This window comes from Haliotis rufescens, unplaced genomic scaffold (genome assembly GCF_023055435.1).
Source record: "Haliotis rufescens isolate VD_foot unplaced genomic scaffold, xgHalRufe1.0.p SCAF_11, whole genome shotgun sequence".
Lineage (NCBI taxonomy): Eukaryota > Metazoa > Mollusca > Gastropoda > Lepetellida > Haliotidae > Haliotis > Haliotis rufescens.
Genome location: NW_025963791.1, coordinates 45,556,975 through 45,579,646, shown reverse-complemented (window position 1 = coordinate 45,579,646; position 22,672 = coordinate 45,556,975). Strand labels below are relative to the sequence as shown.

The 22,672-nt window shown below is 40.6% G+C and overlaps 1 protein-coding gene across 5 annotated transcripts in view; it reads right to left on the bottom strand.

Moving 5' to 3' along the window:
- LOC124121061 (tyrosine-protein phosphatase non-receptor type 13-like) overlaps nt 1–22,672 on the bottom strand; it is a 155,918-nt gene that overhangs the window by 45,520 nt on the left and 87,726 nt on the right. For all 5 annotated transcript variants that reach the window (XM_046484009.2, XM_046484010.2, XM_048392843.1 and 2 more), the window contains exons 29-31: nt 9,626–9,781; nt 1,717–1,914; nt 407–697 (exon numbers count right to left, since the gene is read on the bottom strand). In XM_046484009.2, the coding sequence (XP_046339965.1) occupies nt 407–697; nt 1,717–1,914; nt 9,626–9,781 (645 nt within the window). The remainder of the gene's footprint in view (nt 1–406; nt 698–1,716; nt 1,915–9,625; nt 9,782–22,672) is intronic.

Here is a 22,672-nt window from a genome sequence, read left to right as displayed (position 1 = left end):
TCTTCATTGTGTTACAACTGCAGACAGAAACTGCTCAGTCCTAACTGTTGATCATGTCCGGTCAAAATTTAAGAATGTCCGGACAATACTTTTTAAAATGTCCGGACAGAAAAATTTAAATGTCCGGTAAGCAATATTTTAAACCGGACATTTGAGATTCCCAATCGGACATGTCCGGCGCATATGACGGTTTCCGGACCCCTGGTCTGTAAGCTGCATCCCGTAAACTGCATCCTGTAAAATACATCCCATAAACTGAACCCAGAAAACTGCACCCCGTAAACTGCATCTGGTAAATTGCACCCTGTAAACTGCACCCATAAAACTGCACCCCGTAAACTGCATCAAGTAAATGGCACCCTGTCAAGTGCACCCCGTAAACTGCAGTAATGCCCTCAAGTCTCACCTCTGTGCCTCCTCCATGTCGCTGTGAAGGGGACATATCGTCACCTCCATCTTGCGAGGACTCATCCATGCCTTCTGTGTCTCGCAGCAAACAGGACGTATCGTCAACCCCGTCCTGCGAGGGCTCCTCCGTGCCTCCAGTGTCTTGCTGTGAGGGTGACATATGATCACCGCCATCCTCTGACGGTTCCTGGCTATGTCCAGGTTTCATTGTCTCCGGGGCAACATCAGCACTCTCCTGATGTCTCTCATCAAGGGTCTCTCCTGAGCTCAACTCAGGATTGATGCATGACTTCAGTGAAATAACAAAGTCAAGCTTAAACATCTGCTAAAAGAGTAAATCTCTATCATGGTTCAACATCAAAACTGACGACAATGAAGAGAAAATGATAATCTAGGATTTTTGTTTGCCTATTCTGACAGAGATTTCACAAATACCACAGCAATATAGGAGAATGATCTTTAGCCTTAAGCAGCCAGGATGGCACTGAACAGTCACAGATTTAAGTGAGTGAGTGAGTGAGCTGGGTTTAAGGCCACTTTTAACAATATTCCAGTTATATCAAGGCACGTCTGCTTAATGTGGGAGGAAAGCCCGAGGTGATGCAGGTCTCAGACATTTACCACTTAGGTGAAACCCACAAGCACAGGTATGGTGCTGACAAACCTAGAAACATAATCAGGGCAAACCGGGATTCAAACCCACAATCATAGGTCATAGGGACATAGCTCTGCAGCGAAATGGGGCAACTTAGACGACTGATCCATCCGTGCCCCCTGAGATCTAAGTGTCCCTGTTGGGTGATGCTGGTGGGTTCACCAAGACAGCTTGGTGCTGCAACAAGCACAACAACAGGTCATAACCAGTTCCAATAGCTGCCTGCCCACAAGCCAAATGCCAGTGACTCTTAAATTGGGCTGGTAACATTTCCATAAAGCTAGCCCGACTGTCCAGTTCAAAATTCTAGTCATACATATATATTTCTACAAACCATCAATTCATTTAAAGTCAAAGTTGTCATTTTTGTCTTCATCTTGTAGTATCATTTCAAAGTAGTAAACTGGGTTTTTGCTGACAAACAAAATAAAACCACAAAAATTTAGGTTAACACAAAATATGTTGGCTATCGCCATGAAGTAGTCTAGTAAGATATGACAAGGGCTTGCAACATGTATTTATTAATGATCCCCCCTGGCCAAACAACTCGAAACTAATTCACACACTGGTGACAACTAGAACCGGAAACTCGATGCTCGCGCTGTCCAGCACAACAAGGCTGTAACAGAAGACAGGGCATCATTCTGTATTACCTGTGACTTGGCAGTGCTTCGCTCATTACTGTGTGAAGTATCCACTTGACCTTCACCTTGACTGCTACTGACATGTACCGGGAGGAAGTCTTCGTTGCTGGCATCTCGTTGGATCGCTATAGTAACGACTTGGGGAGCCTTCCTCAGATATGTCACAGCCTCGAAATGACTCATCTCAGTCATATCCTGACTGTTGACCTGCACAGGAAACCATGTCCGTGTCATGCAACACTGTCAAGTCTCATACAACTGGCTGTTCTCATACAACTGGCTTCATGCATATGTAATCCATACTAAATGATAACCCATGCCATAGGAATAAAAAGAGATGTTTCACACAAGGCGGATCAAACATAAACAGATTCTGATCTTAAACACATAACTGTCAATCTAAACATACATACTCTGAAGTCTAAACACACATACTGTCAGTCACAACATACATACTGACTCTCAGTCTAAACATACATACTGACACTCAATCTAAAAATACATGCTGACTCTCAGTCTAAACACACATACTGTCAGTCTAAACATACATACTGACTGTCAGTCTAAACATACATACTGACTGTCAGTCTATACATACATACTGACTGTCAGTCTAAACACACATACTGTCAGTCACAACATACATACTGACTCTCAGTCTAAACATACATACTGACACTCAATCTAAAAATACATGCTGACTCTCAGTCTAAACACACATACTGTCAGTCTAAACACACATACTGACTGTCAGTCTAAACATACATACTGACTGTCAGTCTAAACACACATACTGACTGTCAGTCTATACATACTGACACTCAATCTAAACAAACATACTGACTCTCAGTCTAAAAATACATGCGGACTCTCAGTCTAAAAATACATGCGGACTCTCAGTCTAAACACACATACTGTCAGTCTAAACATACATACTGACTGTCAGTCTAAACATACATACTGACTCTCTTTCTAAACATACATACTGACTCTCTTTCTAAACATACATACTGACTGTCAGTCTAAACACACATACTGACTGTCAGTCTATACATACATACTGACACTCAATCTAAACAAACATACTGACTCTCAGTCTATAAATACATGCTGACTCTCAGTCTAAACACACATACTGTCAGTCTAAACATACATACTGACTCTCTTTCTAAACATACATACTGACTGTCAGTCTAAACATACATACTGACTCTCAGTCTAAACATCAAACAATAGTTATCATTGTGAATAATTCTAAGAATACCACCTCTATCACATCAGTGCCATAAATTCCTGTTTATGCTGAGAACCACGCTATAAATTTTTTTATAAATTTTCAACAGATGTCCACCACACTGTCAACATATCCATAGTTGAGAGGGAAACCCTATCCCTTGCCAGAGGCGCCACTGCGCATGCGCAAGGCGGGAATCTAGTCACTTCTTTCAACCCATTACTCTCATCAACTAGATGCAGATGGGGAGGTGGGAGGGATTAATTCCTGATGTGATAGAGGTGGTATTCTTAGAATTATTCACAATGATAACTATTGTTTGATAATTCTTGTGAATACCTCACCTCTATCACATCAGTGCCAGTATACACCAGAGGGACCGGCGGGTTCTGGTATCTAGCATCCCTTAGATATTTGGCTAGTGAAGTGGTAAAACCAAGGATTATATGCCAAAAAGGGGTCTAAAACGGATGTGTCTAATAGTCTACTTACAAGACCTAGACGTATAGAATTTTCCAGACGTCATATGAAGGGTATATGTATATTCCCTTGTGATACTTAGACATATTGTGACGTCACTTCCTGTGATGACGTCATCTGTGACGTCACTTCCTGTGATAATGTCATCTGTGACGTCATTTCCGGTGTCCATTCTCTCGTATCACTTATGACGTGGTTTACCGTTATGCCCTTTTGGATAGTGATATTTAACGTATCTTAACGTTATTCCGGTGTGATGACTCCTATGACATCACTTCCGGTGGTAGTACATTGACGTTCTATCATGTAGATTACCCTATATCACTTAATCCTTCGATCTCTGATTTCAGTGTTGTCATTTGCCCTGTTTTACTAACTCAAAAGCGCAGTCCAGTAACAAATACAACTTACCCTGAGTTCATGAGGTACTTCTGAAATCTTCACCCCTCCCCCCTTTTTTTTCCCTTCCTGGAAGAGGGAGGGAACAGGTTACTTGGTGACTATCACCGGGGCAGCCACCAAGGGCCCCAGGGTGTATAGTCCATTTAGATCGGTCTGTATGTCTCGTAAGTAAAAGTTTGAAAAAGTGTTGTGGGACTTCCACTGGCAGCTGGCCACGATTTGTTCGATGGATGTAGTATTCCATGTGGCTAGGCTTGTTGCAAGTGCTCTGATTTCGTGAGGTCTGCAGTTACCCCAAATCGGAGTGGAGATTTGTGCGATTTTATAGCTATCTGTGATAACTGATTTTAGCCATCCTGCTACAGTGCCCTTTGTGAAGTCCTTTTCTGACGAGGGCTTGCAAGAGATAAATAGACGTTTTCTCTGATTTCTGTGGGGTTGAGTTGCTGTTATGAAATATCTCAAGGCTCTTATGGGACAAAGCAGTCTGCCCGAGAAGTCCACACTTTTACTTAGGGCTGGTATTGTGTATTGCCTGTGTCCGAGTGGGCCAAAGGTTGACGACTGTTTTTTGGCAATAAATTCAGGGAGCGATCTGAACGACACTGCTTTCCATTCTTGGGTATGAGTTACAGTGGAGATGTCAATAGTGTGTAGTTCTGACACGCGAGCCGCCGTAGCCATGGCTAGGAGAAAAGCAGTTTTCTTGGAGACTGATAGTAATGTCGCACTACTCATGGGTTCATATGGTGCTTTCATCAATGCTGACAATACTATAGATAGATCCCATTTTGGGAAGGTACGCGGTACTTTTATATCTTCCAGGGCAAAAGACTTCATAAGTCGATTTAGTACCAAATGGGTACCTATAGATAGGTCATCGTGTTGTAATACTGATGACAGGGCTGATCTATATCCTTCGATAGTGCCGTGTCGTAATTTCTTGTCGTTTCTGAGATGGAGCAAGAATTCGGCTACTATAGGTATCGTTATATCTCCATGTAACTGTTTTCCTCTTCTCCATTCGACGAACTTGTCCCATCTGTTATTGTATAAGGCAGATGAGGCTGGTCTCCATGAGCTAGCCACTCTTCGTGCAGCTGATTTAGAGTAACCGGCGGCTTGCATCTTATGCGAGATAACTTCCAAGCGTGAAGATGGAGGTTGTCGAGGCGGCCGTAAAATATGTCCGTCTTTGGTTGTCTCAATAGGTCGTGACGTACTGGGAGTTTCAGAGGTACTTCTACCAGGAGTTGTAGAAGTCTCAGAAACCAAGCCCTTTTCGGCCAAGCCGGGGCTATGAGGATTCTGACACAGTCCATTTCCTCTATTTTCTTCAGTACTCTCTCTAGGAGAGCCCATGGGGGAAATGCGTAACCAAACATTCCCTTCCATTCCATGGAGAGCGCATCGACTTGGAGTGCTAGTGGGTCTGGTACTGGGCTGACGTAGACTGGTAGTTTGTTGTTGAGACATGTGGCGAATAGATCTAGGTTTGGAGTGTCCCATATCTGGGTTATCCACTTGAACACCTCGGGATGTAGTGACCATTCTGTTGGTACTATCTTGTTCTTCCGGGATATGTAATCTGCTAGTATATTTAGCTTGCCCGGAATGTGTCTTACTTCGATCTTGCAACTCACTGAGTCTACCAAGGCATATAAACGTGTAACCTCCTTCAGTAAAAGCTGAGATCTTGTGCCACCTTGGTGCTGTATGTAAGCGACCACGGTTGAGTTGTCTGTAGCGATCTTCACTGACGAGTGGTGTAGACAATTTAGCCAAGCTGTTAATCTAGATATATCGCTCTCATTTCTAGACAATTGATGTGTATTTCTTTGTCTTGGGAGGACCATTTCCCTTGAATGGTGACATCGTCCATATGGGCGCCCCAACCCTCTCCTGATGCATCTGTGTAGAGTTGATGTAGGGGGGTGGGGTAGTTTAGTGGAATACCTGGCATGACATTTTGATGATTTAGCCACCAAAGGAGTTCTGCGATTCGAACTTGTGGGGGTTGGATTAGTGCTTCCAGCTCTAGGTTCTTGGTTGTGTTCATCCAAATCTGCAAGGGCAGTAATTGTAGCCTGCCTCTGTAGGTTAGGTCTTGGATAGATGTGAGCGTGCCTAGGCAAGACATCCACCAGCGTCTCGACTTGACGGGCTGATCGAGTGCGCTTGTAATCATGTGCTGTACTCTTGCATATCTGTCCTCTGGGGGTGCTACTATGCCCTTGTCGAGAATAAATCTTGTGCCTATGTAGGTAATGACCTGTGTGGGTACTAGCTCTGATTTTTTAGAGTGAACCAGGAAACCTAAGTGTGTGAGAAGTTGGATGAGACACACTGTGTTTAGACTGAGTTGTGATTTGTCCTGATCGACCGATAGGAAATCGTCTATATATCTGTGAAGCCTTATGAGCTTTAGATTGGCGAAACCAATGACGGGATTGGTGATCCTGGTGAATAACCATGGGGCGATGGATATGCCGAATGGTAGTACCCTGAACTGGTATCTCTGACCGTTGACAGCGAATCGTAGGTATCGACGATGACTTGGATGGATCGGGACGTGAAGATATGCGTCTTGCAGATCTATGCTTATCATCCAATCTGCTTGTCTTAGGGAATTCTTCAACCTCTTTATAGATTCCATCTGAAATGTGGGTTTTTGTTCCAGGTAATCTTTGTTCAGAGTTTTTAGTCTATTATTAATCTCATCTCTGAAGAATTCTTCTTCGGTACCAGGAAAACTGGGGAGTAGAATCTGAGGGTGGTGTCTGACTCCTTTAGGGTGCTGATAGCTCCTTTTGTGAGTAATTTTTGTATGGCTACTTCTGCTGCAATTAGCTTCGGTCCTGATAGCTGGAATCGGGGTCCGGTAGGATGAATGACTAGTTTTGGTCGTTTAAAGAAGTGAAGTTTGTAGCCTCTTCTTATTACTTCGAGTAACCATGAGTCGTCTGTGATGGTCTCCCAGTTGTCTGCGTACTGCATAAGACAGCCTCCGACTGGTCCCGGAATAGGATGAGATTTGAACTTGGGTAGTCTTGGGTCGATGTTTGTAAGATTGGCTAGTTCGACTGGATTTGGAGTAGACGTGTCCATGGTCTTCAGTAATTGTAAATCGTTGTCCGTAGGGCAGGCGAAGTCGGTAGGATCTGGATGGGTCTGTAGATTTATGGTGGAGTCATTTCCGAAGGGGACCCCTACGGGAACTGCCTCTTCATCTTCCAAGTCCTCTCTGTGAAGTGGGAAGATCAACTTTGGAGTTCTTGTACCTGGGTTGATACGATCTGTTTCTCTGTGTAGAGGCTCGAAAAGAATCTCCGTTGGACTGTTCGCGTCGGGGTCCAGGAATCCGTCGCTGGAGTCGAGTAACCGCCGGTTGTTTCTCTAACTTGGATGCTAACGAGATGGTGGATTCCTGAAATTTCTGGTTAGTTGACGAGATAATGGCTCCCTTCACCGACTTCAGTCTACTGTTGAAAATCTGCGATGACGTAATGGGCTGTGACATCATGGATCTCTTTAAAGGGTCTGGCATCACATGATGAACTTGCTGAGGTAAGTGTCTTCTTTGCATGAGCAAAAACTGCGCTGACATCCATACTTGAGCTGATAGGAGGTCTTCCTGCATCTTCAGTATGGGGTCTAATGAGCTGTGGATAAATCCCGTCTTCTGACTAGTCATCTCTGTGGAAGTGTCTAAGGGAAGATCATCGCTCTGGTTGTACAGGGGTATGACATGGCGAATACCAGCTGCTAACCAGTTGATGTAAGAACTGGTATTAATCATTTGTTTATTGACCTTATCTAAGCTCTTGATCTTGGACATACCAATGCGCATATTGGGGTTAGGTTTCTTAACAAGATCGAAGTAATCTTCGTCAATGCTAGGCTGTAGTGTGAACGGATCATCCTGTGTTTTGTAAGCAGATCTAATATAGACAGGCCTCAGTTTAGCACTAGGACCCGCTGAAAAGTTCAATTGATTTTCAGTTCTCTTGATGACGTCATCCAAATATGACGGAGGGGGAAGCGTATGGAATGGTTCGGTCCCCTTATCGGGTCCCTCGTATCCTGCACGTTCAATCAAGGGTTTAACGGGTGTACTGTCCTGATCTGGTTTTAAGGTGGGCATTAGTTCATAAAGTTCTGCTATGATGTCTCTAAGGGAGTAATTGTTGGTCTATAATCCTCCTCTATAGCAGTGTCCCCATAGCCTGAATGTAGATCGGCACCCCCTACTCTGGCTCTGCTGGGAGTGGGTCGTTTGGCTGAGGGTATCGTAATCCCGGTCGTCTGATTTACGGCAAGCTGTGCGGGAATCACGTGGTCTGTAACTGTATGGTGATGTCATATTTCCCTCGCTTTCTTCCTCTGAATAACAGGTCTGTGTGGCAGTATGAGAAGGTGCACGCTTAGGATTACTATCCTGATATGCACGAGCTTTGTCGGTGCGTATATCATAGTGGCTTGACGGTGATTGGTGCGTATTTCTGTGCATACTGCGGTGTGAAGACCGTGATTCACGATGAGCCCTGTGGTGTGCGTGGTAGGGAGTATCTTAGTATAATTCTCCTACTGTCCTCATAATCTGATTCAGCGTAACCTTGTACATGTCTGCTGTATGAGGGTGTACTGCCATATTCAGCCTTAGATCTCTGTTTTCTCTCGTGATCAATCCCTGATTGGCCAAGCCGGGTTTGATTAACTGATTCTTTTAGATCTGAGATTTCTCGAGACATAGATTGCATGCGCGTGTCAATCATAACAGACGTTGAATTTGTTATTCTTTCCGTGAACTCATTTACATTAGAGGGGGAATGCGGCAGAGGGTGAAAATCGTTACTTTCTGTCCAAACTCGATGATCGACCGTACCAAACGTTGCCGGATGCAAGTTAGAGGCACTTTCTGTTTGACCGGTAAAATGCAACTGCTCCTCAACATTATTGGGAGAGTGGGATGAGCGACAGGGTCTCTTCTCCTCATAAGGTGAGACGGCGCCCTCGCGCCACACTCGCTTGTCACCCACGTGATTAATTTGGCCGCCACGGGCTTAATCACTTGTTTTCTTGATGTAGATGCTCTAGTGACCTTTTTATAATCAGGATTTTTGATCCATGCCTTGGAGAGCTTGTCAAATTTTTCTTTTGACAGATGCTCGCAATAACTGCACCTTGACTTCTGTGTACAGCTGCTTTTCTTGCATGCGAGACATCTAGGGTGAGGATCACCAGGAGCTTGGTGTTGTCCACAGCCCGAACAGACAGGTGTCTGCTTATGAGATGAAGATCTCATCCCACAACACTTTTCTTAACTAATTACTCACTAGAGACTCCGATCTTCTATACCCCCGTTCTGCTTGTAGAACTGCTCTTTGCTTGTAATCTATGAAGCTTGAGACGAACTATCTTGTAATGTGGAACTCAATCACGTGTTTGGATGTGCAACAAAAAGAATTTCCTTGTTGTCATCAGGACACACAGGAAAGAAGTGACTAGATTCCCGCCTTGCGCATGCGCAGTGGCGCCTCTGGCAAGGGATAGGGTTTCCCTCACAACTATGGATATGTTGGCAGTGTGGTGGACGTCTGTTGAAAATTTATAAAAAATCTCAGCATAAACAGGAATTTATGGCACTGATGTGATAGAGGTGAGGTATTCACAAGAATTATACATGTTGACTATCAGTCTTAACATTCATACTCTCAGTCAAAACAAAAATACTATCAGTCTGAATATACATACTGACTGTCAGTCTTAACATACATACCGACTCTCAGTCTAAACACATACCCTGATGAGTTTATCTCCGACTCTCAGTCTGCCATCGGAAAGTGCTGGGTCTTGTACAACACCCTTGATGTAACAGCCGCCGGTTGTGGTGGCGCCACCTGCCACCGTGAAACCAAGCCCTCCTCCGGGGCGCTTGCACAGAGTCACTTCCAACATCTGCCAATATCAAACAGAGTTTTCTACATTGTTGTGTAGATTGCTACAATGTTGTGTACATTGCTATAGAGTTGTGTACAATGCCACATCACTGTGTACATTGCTATAGAGTTGTGTACAATGCCACATCACTGTGTACATTGCTATAGAGTTGCGTACATTGCCACATCACTGTGTACATTGCTACAGTATTGTGTACATTGCAACAGTGTACACTGCTACAGTGATGCGTACATTGCTACAGAGTTGCGTACATTGCAAGAGCTGTGTACATTGCTCCAGTTTTGTGTACATTGCTACAGTATTGTGTACATTGCTATAGTGTTGTATACATTGCTACAGTGTTGTGTACATTGCTACAGTGTACACTGCTACAGTGTTGTGTACATTGCCACATCATTTTGCACTTTGCTACACAGTGTACACTGCTACAGTGCTGTGTACATTGCCACAGTGTTGTGTACATTGCTATAGAGTTGTGTATGTTGCTATAGAGCTGTGTACATTGCGACAGAGTTTTGTACATTCCTACAGTGTTGTGTACATTTCCAGAGTGTTGTGTACATTGCACTGTCACATCATTGTGTACATTGCTACAGTGTTGTGTACACTGCCACATCATTGTGTACATTGCTACAGTGTTGTGTACACTGTCACATCATTGTGTACATAGCTACAGTGTTGTGTGCATTGCTACATCATTGTGTACATAGCTACAGTGTTGTGTGCATTGCTACATCATTGTGTACATAGCTACAGTGTTGTGTGCATTGCTACATCATTGTGTACATAGCTACAGTGTTGTGTGCATTGCTACATCATTGTGTACATAGCTACAGTGTTGTGTGCATTGCTACATCATTGTGTACACTACCACATCATTGTGTACATAGCTACAGTGTTGTGTACATTGCTACAGTGTTGTATACATTGCTACAGTGTTGTGAACATTGCTACAGTGTTGTGTAAATTGTTACAGTGTTGTATACATTGCTACAGTGTTGTGTACATTGCTAGTGTTGTGTACATTGCTACAGTGTTGTATACATTGCTACAGTGTTGTGTACATTGCTACAGTGTTGTGTACATTGCTACAGTGTTGTGTACATTCTTACAACATATGTTGTAGCAGGATCATGGGGGATACATGGGGTTTTATCCATCCCTAATGAGTGCAGCCTGTCTACCTCTTGATGGGAAATATGGCCGGCCTCAAAGTTTATATTTTCACCAAGTAGCCATAATGCTAGAAGTAGTTTTTTTCAAGGTAGCCAGGGGTAAAATCACAAAGTCAAGCCAATATTGTAGGTAGCCAAAAGCATTTGAAATTATCTTTTATCAAGTAACTATTACATGCACAAGTCATAGCACTAAGTCTTGGAATTGTATATTAGTGGAAACTGTACTTGAGTTTTGTTATTTGTGACTCGAACAATGATACAATTTATGTTACCCAGATTAGATACATATATCCTTGTTTATCCAATAGACTATCAACTAAAACAAGTATTTGTCACAGAGTGACGAAATATCCCCCGCCTGTACACCATAGTACCAAATATGAAGACAATCCAGCGATTAGTTCTTGAGATATTGTGGCAACACCGTTTTCCAACTCCAAAAACAGATTTGCCTGCTGTGACCTTGAAAATGGGGTCAAGGTCACCAAATATGACAGGTGTATGCGGTGTCTGTATATACACCATAGTTCCAAATATGAAGACAATCCAGCGATTAGTTCTTGAGATATCGCGGCAACACCGTTTTCTAACTCTAAAAGCAGATTTGCCTGCTGTGACCTTGACAATGGGGTCAAGGTCACCAAAACCGACTGGTGTCTGCGGTGTCTGTATATACACCATAGTTCCAAATATGAAGACAATCCAGTGTTTAGTTCTTGAGATATCGCGGCAACACCGTTTTCCAACTCCAAAAGCAGATTTGCCTGCTGTGACCTTGAAAATGTGATCAAGGTCACCAAAACCGACTGGTGTCTGCGGAGTCTGTATATACACCATAGTTCCAAATATGAAGACAATCCAGTGTTTAGTTCTTGAGATATCGCAGCAACACCGTTTTCCAACTCTAAAAGCAGATTAATCTGCTGTGACCTTGAAAATGGGATCAAGGTCACCAAAACCGACTGGTGTCTGCGGAGTCTGTATATACACCATAGTTCCAAATATGAAGACAATCCAGTGTTTAGTTCTTGAGATATCGCGGCAACACCGTTTTCCAACTCTAAAAGCAGATTTGTCTGCTGTGACCTTGAAAATGGGATCAAGGTCACCAAAACCGACTGGTGTCTGCGGAGTCTGTATATACACCATAGTTCCAAATATGAAGACAATCCAGTGTTTAGTTCTTGAGATATCGCGGCAAGAAACAGGTGGGACGTACGGACGGACGTACGGACGTACGTACGGACGGTCGTGAATACTATATCCCCCGCTTTGCGCTTTCGCGCGGCGGGGGATAAAAATATACTAATTACATTAATATTTATGTATTTCAGTTCATTGTTGATTTTAGGAGGAGTTATTTGCAAGTACAATCAGTAGCAGACATGTTTATTTTTGTGTCTACATGTGTAGCAATAGAAGTAGTAGTATAGGGAATGGGGATTCTGGCTCACTTCTACTGGAGCCAGATTTATACCCCAATACCTATACTACAGAGGTCATTTTTTGTGCAAAAGCCACGATGCACACAAATAATCGTCATGAGACTAAGCTAAATTGTAATGAAAAGGGCTCTGGCTCACCACCACCTGAGCCATTCCCAAACCCTATAAATGCTTCTATGCTGTAAATGATATAAAGTTTTATATGTAATGGTGATTCTGGCTCACTGCCATTGGAGTATTTATACCCCAATACCTCTACTACAGAGGAAGAGAATATATGGATGTCAAGTTCTTTATTATGAGAAACACAAAGTTTCGGAGTATATGCTTACTCCTTCATCAGGTGAATGAATGCCATGAGGCAGAGAGCATATACTGTAAAAGGTGAAATTAACTTGAGCGTGAATTAAATACGAAAAATGCGAGTGGTCTTTGCTCGCATTATTAAACATCACATTTATATCAACAATTAGACATTTTGGATAGCAGAAATACCAACTTAGACAAACGCTGAAAACAAACAACTATCTATTCCACATCAATGTTTATTGAGCAGCACTTGTAACAAGTACATAAACAATGTCATTCAAACACTAATTACATCCTGTGAATTGATACTGCTGGGGTGAAGACAAGCGTTCTTCTCACTCATGTCATCACTTATCATACCTGCAAGTCCAGACAGACGCCACCCAACACGGTAGTCTTTGCTCTTTGCGACTGCATCAAAGGCCGACACAAGCCAGCGCGCACGTAGTGCTTTAGCTGAAGTACTGTACTCAGCGCTAATAAGCGGTGCTATTTGGTGTGTGATTGGATTAATGTAAGGTTGGATTAAGGTGAGGATTCTCCTGTAAACCTGACAGAGGATAATTTGTTTAGATATAAATCCACTGATGCTTGAGAGGAGGGGGTGTTGCATTCATATTGAGTCGCATATTTGGCTAGGGCCGGCGGTCGCATTCTTTTGGAGACGCATTAATTTCACGTTTTACAGTATATGTACATGTGAGGACAACAAAATTAATAAGATAACAAAAGAAGGAAAATAACAAAAGGTACAAGCTAACAAAGGAAGCCAAAAGATGATTGAGATGATAAGTGATTAGCAATGGACAATGGAAGCCAACACTTCATAGCTAAGTAATTCATAATTGACACTGGGCAAATGGGGGTTGGGGGTGGGTTAACATCAGAACACGTGAAATGGCCGAGTTATTTCAAGTAGATCCTGGTCGCGGGTTTATGGGATCATTAACTAAACTATTAACAAAATACGATGTCATAATAAGGCATGGTGAAAAAGAAGCCAAACGTAGTCAAGCTATTGTTGAAAGATTTAACCCGACATTAGCAGAACGTTTGTTTGGATATCAGTATGGGATTGAAATGAAATCGGATCGATTAAGATCAACCGAATGGGTGACACGATTATCAGCTGTTGTATCTGCACTAAATAATGAAGTAACGAGATTAATTGGGAAAAACCATCAGATGCGGTTAAAATGAAATCTGTGACTTCAGAATCTTCAGCACCTCGGAGAGGCAAAGAACAAAATCTTCCGGATAGAGTAAGCGTAAGATATTTATACCAGCCCGGTGAACTCGAGGGAGGCTAACATCGTGCAACTGATCCAATTTGGTCTCTTAAGATATAGACAATTAGTTGGTTGGTTATGAAACAAATTAAGCCTATTCTATATTATCTTAAAGATGGAACGGGCCGGGGATTTGTACGAGAATAGTTGCTCATAGTTCCCAGCGACACAGTATTACCACCATAACCATAAGCATAGGTAGTTACACCATCCTTATCAATCCATGTCTTTGTATCTCAGGGGGATAATGATGTCTTGTTCATTCTTAATCCATATATCCTGTGATTGACACTTCTTAAAGTGTTCATCTCGTGTTTGAGTGTTCTACCATTGACCGTGTTTGATATGCTTTTTTACCACATACTTCTTAACACCCTTAGCTTTTCTTATCTCCCCATCATCAGCCTCATTTATAGAATACATCTTAGGTCTTAATCCAACATACTCCGCAATAGGAATTCCAGCATACTCATCCTTCATCTTACCTAAAACCTTTTTATTTACTGCGCTGTGCAATGGATTATCTTTTGGGTAATCGCTCGTATCGTACAAATCTATTTTTTCTGCCATATCTTTACACAGATCCTCGGTTTGTATTTTCATCAAAAAAGAATCTGTATCGGTATATAACACCTCACATCTATCGCCGTATTGCTTCTTAAGTTCTTTGTAATAAAAGTTATATATTAAGTATTTTGACAAGTCAAGAATACTCATACCAGCATACACCGGTCTGTTCAATATTATATTACTCTTCCGCAAATGTAGTGCCGGACTGGCTATAATTTTCCTGTGTCTTTCTTCCTCATTAGATCTGACCAATTTAACATCAACACGTTTCTTTAGATTCTCCATAGTTTTACCAAATACTGAGTTATTCATGAGCTTATATAGGTTCTTTTCTAAATAGCTTGTAGCCATCTTTCTTAAATCTGTGTTCAGCCTTACATAGGGCTCCATCCAAGGGCTTTGATCAAACTGAAGAACTCTGTGTATTTTCTTTATTTTCATGCCTAGTGATAAATACAACTGGAGATTTCTAAAGTGAACTATATATTTTGTCTTATCCATCAAATTTGGTTCGAGTTTTTCTACGTTAGCTAACCTAGTATTGCCCGTTAAGGAGTGTTGATATTCTGACATCCAATCTCTGTTAACAATTAATCTTTTGGAAGCTAGCGGATAACTGTTATGGTCTTTGTGTAAGTCTGTTGGATATTCCAAGTCAGCTTCTAGTATGTACCCTTTATCGGAATCTGTGGGGATATCATTCACATCGATATCTTTTATCCACTCAAAACCACCCGTGGGTAAAGGTTGACTCATAGCCCATCCGTACAAATTGTTGTCGTCAAGATATAGTATGTGTGTATCAGGTTTACTCGAATCATATCCTTCCACTAATTTATTATTAGCCTTAGAATACCTTTTCGCCATCATCTATATACCACCTCTTAATACTTTCTCAACGAACAAGTGCATATCATAATCGGTGAGTAATTATAATTCTACACCGGCCTTCTTCAACAATGCATCCCAAGTGAGTCCAGGACTGGAATAGTACCATGCAAGATCTAAGCCGTATTGTTTTAAACATGTCTTTCTAAATATCTCGAATATATCGGCGAGTAACGGTACATAGGTTGTTAAGTACAGATCATGATAATCGCCTAAATTCTTACAACCTAATTTATCCCACACCGTCAGAGCGTGTTCATAATCGGCATCGGTTATTTAAGATTCTGTTAAGTGACTATAGAATGATTCAATGGGTGGTAATTTAGTTTCGTCAAATCTAGACCAATCATCCATATATTTGTAAGGATATACACCTTTTCTTCTCAACAAATTCCGACACCGATCAGTATATTGATTTGTTATTGCAAAGTCATCGGGATTGTTTGCATTAGCTAAATTGTCCAGGGAAGATAACAGAAACTGTATGGAGTCTATGAATCTAAGTACATTACTTTGTTTTGTTCTCGCTTTCCCATCCTTGTCCGTATAATGTATAGTTTTAGTCAACGAGAATGATATATATCTTTCCATATTATTAAGAATTTTAATACTTTGTTTTCTTCTTGCTCTCCCATCCTTGTCCGTATAATGTATAGTTTTAGTCAAAGAGAATTATATATATCTTTCTATATTATTAGGAATGCACGTTAAGCCGCCGTCAGTCTTTGAGATGGCTTGCATAATGAGATGAGAATCATATCCTCTAAGGTTATGAAACACAACGGGGATGGGAATTGTTTGAGAATTCATTTTTAGTTTCAAGTTACACTCGTTATGCGCATCTCCCCTGTAATTACCTGTGATGTGGCAATGATCTCTCAGAGAATCCCCATTCAGGGGTTTATTACAAACCTGACAACTTGTTGACTTCTTATAGGCCATCCCATCATCCCTCGTCATACACATGGGTTTCTTACGAGAAAATTTTCCCTGATTATTCTCTCTTCATTTTGTAGATATTCTAAGAACTTTTCCGCTGCATCGGGACCTCAGTAAATCACGGGCGCATTTGTTATCCCATCATACCTTACAACTATTTATCCAAACCCGCAAGGAGTATGTTCTTGAGTTTTGTATGTAAAACTACATTCAGTACAGTGTTCGGTATTTTCTATTGGTGCTTCGAAGTCAGCATAAATTATGTCCAGTACTGGCATTTGATTACAATAATGCTCAAATTTTAATACATTTTTACCCTTTTTAGGCATATTGATCCTGATAGCAGTCTGCCCAACACCTCTGCAGTCTTCCTTATGCGCTTCTAAAAGATCTTGTCTGCTGTACCCATGCAGACATCTTTCGCAGATTGTTTGATCACATAATAGCCTTTGAAGGTAGGTGAGTTGGGAATTCCAGGATTAGATCTTGTCATTCATGCCCTGTGGGTGGATGGTTTTCAGATCAAATATCCATTTGAGTTCAATGGATTGGGGTCTAGCCATGCTCTGAACTGATTCAGGGTCTGTTTTAAGCTGTTGTATGATTTGATAATATAGGTCTCTGGTTAAGTGTCCTACAGAGTTGAAGTGTTATGCGACAGGTTTGTCCCTTTGATGGTTGATATCCGCAAAGTGTTCTTTGAGTCTAGTACAAAAGTGTCGTTTGGTTTCATCTACGTATTGTTTACCACATTTGGTGCAACTTAGGTAGATTATGTTTCTGCTTTTGCAAGTGAAATGTGAATGGCATTGTGGCTGCTGAAGTTACATAGTTGTTTGTGACAGCTGTCATCCAAGTTGGACACAGTGCGGCCGCTAATTTGTGGTTTAGGTGGTGGATATGTGATTGCCACTCTCATGAGGATAGTAGAAGTACTACTTGAAGTAGGTGCCAGGACTTTTTGATCATGGAGCTTACCTTGAGTGCAGTAGGGTTGTAATCTGTGATATAGATCACTGGTTTAGTGTCTTTTGAGGGTGTCTGTTTTTGTGATAAGAGGGATGTTCTCTCTTTAGCTCTAGCTTTCATTTTATCATCCAAAAGAATTTTCTTAGGGTAACCTCTCCTAAGATAGTACTTTACTAGATTGTTGCTAAGTTTGGTGTGCCAGTTTGTTGATTCCCGGGTGGAGATTGTGCGGCACGCAGCAAGTATTGTATCCAGTGATGTTTTGTCAGCATCCTTTTGGAGTTTGTTTTTCTCCATGGTGGCTAGGTCTCTGAGCTCACATATGTTGACTTGTAATTGGGAAATGTGTGTTTCCATAAGCTTTAAGGCACATGAATTTACCGCCTCACTTCTGGTTCTGGCCAACTGTTGGTTATAATTGGTCTGGTAATGTTGGATGAATGGTCTGAAGGACCTCGGGATCAGACTTTTCTCTTCACATGCAATCATGAATTCTAATAGCATATTATTACGGGCGGTTTTGCTCGTAAGATTTCTATATGTTTTGTATGGGCCGACTAAATTGTCAGGTAAATCCACCGCTTTTGCGATGTTGTCAGTTGATTTGGATTCTGTGGTTCCGAATTCAACCTTCTTCCTTATACTCGATGGTTCTACTTGAACCACCGTAGTGATTGAGTGGCTTTCTAGGCTGCTGAAGGAGGAAGACGGAGTAATCTCAGCCATAACTCTTGGGTGTTAGAGAGGTATGATAGATGAATAAGAGTTTGGGGCTAAAACCCAAGAGCAATCTTTGTTACTAGTTTCAAGCTGTGGGTGCTCTCATCAGACTGTTGTGTGTAGGTATGGGGGCTCCTCATATACACTTTATGTTCCCTAACAGTAGACTCTACCCATGAGTGTACATCTGCACAGATTCATGGTTGTTATACACATATCATATCATTTGTCTAAATGCAAATCAGCCGAGTCTCTGCCAGCTCCTAGCTGATAAGACTCAGATCGACATAGCTCATGATTTATGCTGCCTAGTGTGTTGCCAGGTCATAGCTGATAAGACTCAGCGCTATTAATGGCTCATAACTGATAAGACTCAACCAAGCCATCATGGCTATAAATAGCTCATAGCTGATAAGATTCAGCCCAGCTGTCAGGGCTATTAATAGAATGTTGTCAGTTCATGGCTTATGCGTAATAACGTAGCTAAAAATAGCTACACCCGTCAATCAAAAACTATAAATACTATCTCTCTGTCTTTTTGTTCCTTTGTACAAAACTGAGTGATTGTTGGCCTTTTGTCAATTGGATCAAGTGTCTTTCCGTAAACAAGGAAGTATTTGTGCATGGCAGATTCAACATCCTTAAACGTTTGAATTGAATGGTTCTGTTTACGAGGTTCATCATTGATAAAATCTCTGGGTCCTTCTCCTGGACCATTGTGACTGGGCTGTTTCGAGTTGATCTAATGCTTTATTGTGTCGTTTCCACTCCTCTTTGATTTCTTTAGCGTTTGATTCTCTCATGGTAGAAAATAAAAAATTACTCCCAGAAAAAGCTAGAGCATTAACAATAGCTCCACCGACCATCATCGCAATTGATGCCATTTTATGTTCAACAATACTATGTTTATAAAATATTCAAATGTTTAATTACTTCATTATGTCTTCTGGGATAAGCCCTTGTTTGATTAGCATATCTTTAGCAGCCGTAGCTAGGCCTACATCTAGGAACATTATACCGATATCATAACCATTAAAATCAAGCTTAAATGGTGTGGCTTTAGTAATCATTTTACCTATACGTGCATAGCCGATAGCTATTCTGCTAACCACAGCTGAATGAAATGCTGCGTTTCCCAACATTTTACCATCGGTAACTGGAGTAGTCATGCTATTATAACATTTTGTGAGGGCTTAACTCTAATTGAACCTCGACTGGTAGTGTTTTCTCTTCTCCTGTCCTAAAAAACAAGCATACCACTACTATAACACCTATCGCATAGGGAGCCCAAGTTTTAATAGGGTGTTTACTATGTTCAGTGTGGGCCCCCCTTTTACCGCCTGCGACTTTTCGAGGATTCTTAGTCAGTCTCACTTGCGGTGTTTCCACCTTCACTTGTAGTGGTGATTGTGCAATCAGTGTTTCCTCATTCCTCATTCACTTGTGGCGTTTCCATCTCCATTGTTATTAAGTGGGCATGTATGTTTAAATTGATAATACTTAGCCGTTATTAAAGCGGTGGTAAGTGGTGCCAAAAACATTCCGTATCTATGGTAAAACTCACAGCTTACTGTGCTTAAAGCATGTTTGATGAATGGGTCTTTCTTGGGAGATTCGCATAAATACATGTGATTTTCTGGTGGAGAGGAAGAAACGTACTACCTACAGCTGTGTATATTTGTACCATAGCCGAACCTATTGTTTTAGTCATGGTAGCTCCTAGTCTAGACTTGTAACCTGCGTACAGTTTTTAAATTTCTTTGTCGGTCATGTTATAAATTTTTCCCCAATTATTGGGAACATTTTCTACCAGCTAACAAAGCAGCGAGTCTTTCTCTATGTTGATCTGTAACTACAGGTTCTGGCTCATCTTGGAGCAGTTGTTCAATAAGTTCGTCACATTCCATCTTTTAAATGTAATACCCTAGCCGATATTTAAGTCTAACAAAATGAAACATGGCATATCCAATACAGCCCGAAATAATAAACTGTTGCAAAAGAATGAGGATTTCCAACCACATTATTACATAATCACCACTAATGTTCAAGTTACCGCATTTTGCTATATTTTGCTATATTTTTGCTATATTTTTGCAATATATTTTGCTAAGCAGTTGCTAAAGTTTCCTTATCAGTTGCTATATTTTTACTATATTTTGCTAAGCAGTTGCTTAAGTTTGCTAAAGTTTGCTAAGCAGTTTCTATATTTTGCGAATCAGTTGCTAAAGTTGCTATGCAATTGCATAAGCAGCTGGTTGGTCAGTTTTTAATACGAGTTTACAGTGCTTCGTTTCCGCTAACAGTTTTCTGACTTTATCCTGCTCGAGCTTGGTAGAAATAACATCATATTCGCATAGACATTCCTCAAATGAATCTTGAGCTTTGCAATGAAACAGGGCTACCCATTTGGTCTGCTATCTGAGTTCTTTCAGAACAGAGTTGTATTTTTGAGTAAGGACCCAAACGCTATTCTTCATATGCTGACCGGATAATGCTAAATATGAAAGTATATCTTTCCTTTTGGTAAGTTTTTTGATCGCACAGCAGTCGTCTATTATGAAAATTGTTGATTCTTCTTTGTATTTTTGTGACATACTCTGAAACAGTCTTGTAAATGGTCGCCCGGTTCAACTTTGTGCACCCTGGGATCTTTCATTACCCAGTCTATCGTTAGGTATGTTTTATTAACGTTTATAATAAGACACAGAATAATAATATGAACAAAAACATTCTGATAATGACTTTGTAAAATATCTAGAATACAAGCTGTTTTTTCACAATCCGTTTGCCACAGATGATAGTGCAGTGTGGTTCTTTCACTAGACAAAATATCATCCATTCCAAATAATCCAAAACTTGGAAATACCACCATTCCAAATGGAAAAATTACCATTCCAAAATTTGTCAAGGTCATATTTCCAAGCATGGATTTGTTTGGATTTGTTTGGATATGTTTGGATGCAACATGTCATAATCGTATCTGTTAAACGCTGTACAACTTTTGTCCTTAAGTGAGATTAGTAATGACATGAAAGTAAATAAAAGAGTATTTTGGCACTATTTACCACTAAAAGACCAAATCATGAGCAAATTTAACTAAAAGAATTTCTGTCATTTAAAGTGGCTACTCTTAATATTTAATTTCTTATCTTCCTTGTCTATAATCATATGACATTGACTATGAACTTTGAACAATTAAACAAATATTTTGTTTTCCCATACCGACTTACGGTTGTCATAGAACAAAGACCGTTTTGAGAATAGAGGGCCTCATTATTATAATTTGAACTAATATACATATGTACATAATAGTACTAGGTATAAATGAATTTTGATAAGTGTTCGTAAAAGAATATGAACTTCGAATTATCTCGGAATTATGCGCAACACATAGGGCTGGAAATTTTATAATTGGTCTGGAACTATATGACGGTAATTCAAAACAGGGAACTAGATTTCAAATGAATCATTGAGCCAGGAATGCAACGATTTAAATGCTGACAAAATGAATAAACATATCTGGAACAGAGTAGACTGTTCATGCGGACAATTATATGCTACGTCTATTGCCAATGAAGTTTATCACCCCATGTTATAGCATTTGTTTCACATAAAAGATAGAAGCCAAATAAATGGGACAATTAGTTGTTATGAATTAGCTTTACCTCTGTGACATATTACGCAACTAAAGGTGAATATGTTTATCAAATAATCAATTACAGTAATTAACCTAATGTCCTTATTTATACACAATTTAATTACGTGTTGGGGTACAATATATAATACACATATATACGGAATGATTTCTTATTTTGTCAATTTAATCATAACCCAAATCATACAAATCGAACATGTGAAAATAAAAGTAGTGACTAACTTTATGATCAAGGGTATAAATACTCAATTGTATCTATTATCCTAATAGTATAACAATAAATCCTGTGTATTTACTGGGCATATTTAGATACATCCGGATCTACGACCGCAGTCATATAATCAATCAAGGAAAGTATATTAGATTGAATTAAAACTGTGCTATCACTCAAACAAAATTTACTGTTATCCACATAAGCCTAAACCTGGGAGAAATAAAGTTCTGTTCTGTTCTGAAGACCCCGTCAGTTGATTAGTTGGCGCCAGTCTAGACTGTCCAATCAACGTGAATATACAAACCGTGATGTTACTTGACCAGTTAATGACACCTGTGAAACTCAAAGTGCCCCTGGTCCTCCACCCACCATGTGTAATACTTTAGCGTACTTGATTGTTTTATTTGCAGTTATATCACTGTTAGGCTGAGTGATGAGAGAATACATTTTGTTGTTTTTGTTAACGATTGTTTCCATTTTCAAGGTGGTAACCTTATAAGTGACTAACTTTTTTATCATGATGAAATGAAACATATTAAAATAATCAGAGGAAACTGACGATCGCATTTTTTGCATAAATGTCATGCTCGCATTAATTTCATGATTTACTGAAGATAGATTTGAACATTTCTGAGCAACGATCATGTTTGGGTATGGGAAGTAATCTTGTCTCCGCTTGCAATTGGATTCAATCGGGCGAGCAGTTCCGAGA